Source organism: Hevea brasiliensis, chromosome 7, assembly GCF_030052815.1.
Source record: "Hevea brasiliensis isolate MT/VB/25A 57/8 chromosome 7, ASM3005281v1, whole genome shotgun sequence".
In the NCBI taxonomy this organism is placed as follows: domain Eukaryota; kingdom Viridiplantae; phylum Streptophyta; class Magnoliopsida; order Malpighiales; family Euphorbiaceae; genus Hevea; species Hevea brasiliensis.
In genome coordinates this window covers 12,988,589-12,994,588 of record NC_079499.1, presented here as the reverse complement: position 1 = coordinate 12,994,588, position 6,000 = coordinate 12,988,589, and the positions used below count along the sequence as shown (strand labels likewise).

The 6,000-nt window shown below is 32.8% G+C and overlaps 1 protein-coding gene across 1 annotated transcript; it reads right to left on the bottom strand.

Annotated features, from left to right (window-relative positions):
• Positions 1 to 529: 529 nt before the first annotated feature.
• LOC110642548 (tyrosine-protein phosphatase DSP1) lies at positions 530 to 5,832 on the bottom strand. Its single transcript, XM_021794639.2, has 5 exons — positions 5,343 to 5,832; positions 5,106 to 5,199; positions 1,398 to 1,455; positions 1,253 to 1,296; positions 530 to 1,151 (listed from the first exon to the last, which is right to left on the bottom strand). The coding sequence occupies exons 1-5, from the start codon at positions 5,597 to 5,599 to the stop codon at positions 966 to 968; spliced, it is 639 nt and encodes a 212-aa protein (XP_021650331.2). The 5' UTR covers positions 5,600 to 5,832; the 3' UTR covers positions 530 to 965.
• Between the last annotated feature and the right edge of the window lie 168 nt (positions 5,833 to 6,000).

Here is a 6,000-nt window from a genome sequence, read left to right as displayed (position 1 = left end):
TTTAATAGGATAAGTTTGAATAATATATAATCGGGTGTGAAACGAGTTTGACCTTAAAATTTAATACCTGTGATGAACTCGAATCAGATTTAAATTTTTCATATTGGATATCCATTACCAAATCTATTTATATAAATATTTAATTAAATATAAAATATATATTTTTTATAATAATATTTATAAATTTTATATAATTTATTTTATATGAAATAAAATTAAAATATTTTATAAAATTATTAAATTTTTAAAATATAAATTCGTAACAAAAATTATTTTTTATATGCACTATTACTTAAAATATAAAAAATTAAACAAAATTAAATATTAATCCGATAATAATAATCAATTTTAAAAAAAAATTCATACACTTAAAAATAAATTTTAATTAAATTTGAAACGAATTTAAATTTTAAAAATATTAATTAAATTTAAATTTAAATAAAATAATTTTCACAAATACTCTACCTATTATCATCTCTACTCAAATACAATGCCTGCCTTGCATTTATTCGTTTATGCAACCTACCAATTGCTTGAAGATTTCTTTTATTTATAAAAGTACATAATACAGGCCAAGTCTTTTTCCCCTATATATGATTCAGATGAGAACCCCTAAGCCTATGTAACTGCTACGCCAAAACCTATAACCACTGGCAAAAGCAGCTACAAAATAAAAGAGAAGCAATCTTGATTCCTGTGTATGCAAGAAACAAACTACCTGTAAATTTCAAGAAGAAATCAGGACTCATCTAAAGGACTAGTTATTATCATTGCATGTGTAGGACATACCAATTTCTATGGCTCCTTATTTACCCCCAAGAAGGCAAAAAAAAAAAAAAAGAATTATTCCTTTTGCCACAGTAATGCATCCAGGAACTCATAACCTTTTCCTATTTATTTCAAAGCAGGACCTTGGGATACCCTTCAGTTAACAAAGAAAAGCCAAGAGCCATTTTAGTCCACGTTTATCTCTTCAAGCATGAAAATGGCATTGGGATATGCTTTAAGGTAGAAACGTCAAACAACTCCATGAACCTTTGATCTGAAACCCTCGCCTTGGCAGCTGCGAACCTCTGGTACTCATCGAAAATGGATGATAGGCACCATCTTTGCAATTTTCTCAAGCAACCCACAACACAACCAGTTCGATGCTGGAGAAAACAAAAGAAAGCACCAATGTATAACTTAGAGGCGTTGAATTTAGAATCAGCCAATCAGGTGTTGAACTCTTAGAAACCAATAATGTACTTACCTTCCCTCGTTTACAATGTATCAAAACTGGGTGATTCCTCACATCTACATTAAAATAATTAAGAATGAGTTCATGTAATTCTCTCTCAAAAGAACAACTTCAACTAGCTAGAATTGAGCAACACAATCTGATGTGCTCATATTACCAAGGACAACTTTTAGTGCTTCACGAATTGTATCCTCTGGAATGTTTACAAAAGGCTCCTGGATATATGCAATTAAAATATTAGTGAGCCACAACGGAAAAATTTTCCAAAGATCATTAAAATTAAAATGTTATCAATCAAGACTTTCCACTATTAATATTATATTCTCAATATGATTAAGAAATAAAAATCTTAACTATCAAAAAATATCTTCCAGAATTACATATTTAAAATGAACATGCAGATGATGCAAAGTCATCTCATAAAAACGTATGCCCTCTAATTATTGTCTAACATTATTCAGCCTAATGTACAATCAACAAAACTTATCATTTTTTTTGTCCCATATTGGCCAGCTCAATAGCATGTGTATGCAGGTGCTAATAAATCTCAGCTTTGCATACCCTTATGCTTACTCCATCTACAACCGTCTCCTTCATATATACAGTAGCATAATCATGTTGCTATAATAATTCATAGCTAAGTCGAATCTTATGCCTACGACAACATCTCCAGCTGTTTCATTAATACTCTCTCTCTCTCTCTCTCTCTCTCTCTCTCTCTCTCTCTCTCATAGACATCTACTGGCACAATTGTGTCAACAATTTAGTCCAAATTATGCTGTCTTACAAAGTTGAAAGTTGCCTCGAGCAATAGCAGATCTTAAATAACATTAACTTGTTTGCCCACTGGGTCATAAATTACTATTCATAACTACTGGAGTGGACACTCTTCCTGATATCCTGCAACTATACAATTAGTGAATAGTAAATAGCAATCATTGCCATCATGGAAAGCAAGGGTGCAAAGTGATTCACATTTTCTCTTTACATTTTTGTTAGATAATGACCAAGTGTCTGATAATTGCTGAGAATTTTACTGGTGGACTTTGAGGACCAAAAAGCAGTCACTGACTAGTGAAAATCTCTCTAGAGTTGAACTATTCTTTGTGATTGAGTAATACCAACCAAGGAAGGAGAAAATTAAAAAATTCATGCAATCTAGATCATTCTAAAGGAGAGGGAATAATGGAAAAAAGAGTTTTAACTGTGACTGCTTGTTAGTGCTAACATGAATTTTGATAATTTTAACTTAGATAATTATGAAAATTAGCAAAATTCATGTTTGCACTAATTTCCACCTAAGCATGACATGACAAGTCTAAAGCTAAACTTAATAAAAGAGAGAAAGAAGAGATAATAAAGGATGCTAAGTTATTTAACTGTGACAGGAACTCAATGGAAGCGTGATGAAAAAGAAAAAAGGGGCCACTATAAGGGTCGAAGACAAAACAGATGATAAAATTGCAGTGAGCAGTCAAATTTCATTAATAACCACATAAGCTACAAATATAGTAGATGACAACTTAAATAGCAAATGGAATGAAAGGCATATAAACAGAACTTGAAGTAAGGCAACCAAACTAAATTGTACGAAGACAATTCTGATTCAGAATGAAGAATGTGCTTTATAGTGCTTGCTGATAACCACATTGTTCTTCCTAATTTAAGATTTAAGCTTCTTATTGCATACAATAGTAGTGCATTAAAAAATGCAGAACAAAATTACAACTTTTAATTTCATAAACACATTCCTTTTAGACATGGAAGATCCCGCATGTTTAGCAAATGAGTACAAGTGTTAATCATTTATTTCCTGTTTCCAACCTCACAAACTTCACAACTAAACATAATTATTATTATTATTTTTTTTGTTAAATTGCCACATAAGTCATGATCAATCCACACTAATCTATTTGGAGGTTCATTAGTTCAGCTCCTGTCAAACAGTGGAACTGCATAATTCCATCAGAAATCAACTACTGAAATATACAGTTATGTTGACATGATTTGGTTAGGCTAGTGTCATAGACAAAACCATGAACTCAATTCAATACATCTAGCTATTCAACTAGAGATATTAATCCAAGCACCCATTTAGTTTAGAAAAAAAAAAAAATCTGATCATGCATTTAATTTTCAAATCTGAATGCAAGATGAACTTACTCAGGAAGCATATAACATGATAGGAGATAGAAGTCAGATGACATAATTTCCTATTAACCAATGGAAATTGTCATTCTCTTTACCAGACACCAAATAAAAACACATTACATATAGATGATTATTTCCTAATGTCTAATTCAGGCAGAACACAAACTATAATCTATAGCAAACACATTTACAGATCTAGTCAAGAGTTAAATAAGACCAACAGTTGATTGATAGTACTTTGTACATTTACCCAGAGTCAGAGATATGAGCAAAAACATCATAACATAAACCAAGATCTAGATACAATTTTTGCAAATGGTTTTGTTTTAACTGATTCAAATATGTTCCATGACAATTTTCATGGTTTTATTTTCTGCATCAGGACAAAATGTGCACTTCCTGATCCTAAAAGTCAGTGCTTCCTCTTTTTCATTTATCTCAACCTTAAATACCTATATTGTCAGGAGACTTACTTATGCCTTGGCCTAGTGAAAAAATTAAACTTTTCTAGAAGTATCTCACTAATAATAATTTTTCATTTCCCAAAATTTCCGAAAAAAGAAAAAAAATAAAGAAAAAGAAATAAACTACTGGTAGAACAATTGAATTGCAAGAAGTCAAAAGCAATTGCCTAAATGAGTTAGTGGAATGTTTCAAAATATTTGCAAGTGTGTTGACAGGTGAAACAGCGTCTGAAACAAAAAGGGGAAAAAATATTTTAGCAATTTGATTGACAACTAAACTAGTGTCAAAAAAGAGGTGAAAAAGAATACCTGAGGTTTTTCAAAGTTTAAATTTCAAACAAGAAGAAAAATGAATAACAAAAAGTGCTAGAAGGAACAAAAAGGTACAAGCATATTTTACAAAAGAAAACAAGAAAGGCCGCTAAACAATTTATTTATCAATGGGTATCCACCGCAGTTGGACAATTCTATTGCATGTTGTTAAATTAGACAATTCAGCCCTTAAAAACAAAAATGAAGAACTTCAGCTGAGAATCATCATAGAGAAACATAAAAAAATTCCACATGTCCGCCAACCCAAAAGGATTCTGTCTGCGATTATTTTTTTTTTCTTTTTCCTGTTGTCGTTCTTTCTGAGATTTATATATAAAGAAAGATGACTAAAAAAAAGGGATGGAAAAAGTGTATAAAGACAAAGATTACGGTATAAGTAACAAATGAAAACAATCATATGACAAACTGAGGTGCAAAAAAGAAGCAAGTATTAGCAGTAAAATGCTAAATCACAAGATAACAAAATCTTTAAGTCTTCAACGAAGAGCATTGATGACTATTGAAGAATGAAATCCACTAAAGTCACTAGCATTCACTTATGACAATTACCGGAATCTTTTAACTTGGAAGATTTCAAAATGATAATAATGCTCATGATATCCTCAAAACATTTGTTTAACAAATTCTATGGCCCCCGCCCCGCAACAAATCATATAGGCATTCTTGGGCATCATAAAAACTTGAACATCCAGAGACAAAAATAAATTAATTTTTAGCTCTTAGCTCCTAACAGCTCCCCTCACCAGAGCTAAAATTCCACAATCAATTTTCCTTTTGATATTTTAATAATAAAAAATTGAAATGAGCTCATTACGAGAACTCAAAAGCCACCGCTTCTTTCAGATTCAAACCGATAATTCAAACGACGAACTAACTCAAAACGACAATTTAGCAAGAAGAGAGACTAGCTAGCTCACCTTATAACCTTCGATCCCGAACTGGAAAAGCCTAATCCCATTGGCCTTAAGAAAATCAGCGTTTTGCTCCGGATACGGCTCAGGGCACATACATCTACACAACGGTAACCAAAAACCCTAAATTCACCAATCTACATAATCCACACTAACACCTACATATGCATAACTTTACAGAGATGCATGAAGTAAAGGTGAAGTAAAAAAGAAAAAAAAATAGTATAAAAAAAAATGGCTTACATGATGGAGCGAAGTCCAAGCGTCTGGAGGAAGGAGAAGTTAGCAGAGTCGGGAAAGCCGGACCTGAAGATGCCATTATCAACCATGGCGAAGTTTAACGGAGGAATAAAGGAAAGGTCATCTCCGACGACCGGAGAAGATAAGAAAGCTGAAGACGGTGGCGAGAGATCGCGGTGGTCAACTAGGGCCACTTCGATGGTCTTGCACATCTCTGTCTCATCTTCAGAGTTGGCGGTGGTTTTGCGGTCTACTTTCATGAGAAAGATTTTAGATAGAGAGAGAGGAAGAGGTTGGGAATCAGGAGGGATGTTCTGTTTGGTACTGATGCTTTTAACTTTTTGACAGTTAAAAGTAAAAGAAACAGGGTGGGGCTCTTAAAAAACGGGTGGCGCTGGTGGTCATGCGGTGGCCGTGGCCATGCGATAAGTATTTATAGAGACATTTTGGAGGGTGGAGACGGCATGGAAAAGAGCGGACTAAATGCGAGCGTGTTTGTGTGCCTTTTTGGAATTTTATTTTTTAAAATTAAAACTTTGCATTATATCCTATTAATGTCTCAGTAGAAGTTATTTAAAAATGAAAATTATTAATTACATAAATGGAGAGAAAGTAGAGTTTTAATGTTGCGCACACGCGTGTTTTTATGCGTGTCGTGAAC

Coding starts and splice junctions, on each gene's coding strand:
- LOC110642548 (XM_021794639.2), bottom strand. CDS start 5,599: ATGAAAGTAGACCGCAAAACCACCGCCAACTCTGAAGATGAGACAGAG. Junction 1,456..5,105: donor TCGGGATCGAAGGTTATAAG/GTGAGCTAGCTA, acceptor GCATATATCCAG/GAGCCTTTTGTAAACATTCC. Junction 1,152..1,252: donor TACATTGTAAACGAGGGAAG/GTAAGTACATTA, acceptor TGTTTTCTCCAG/CATCGAACTGGTTGTGTTGT.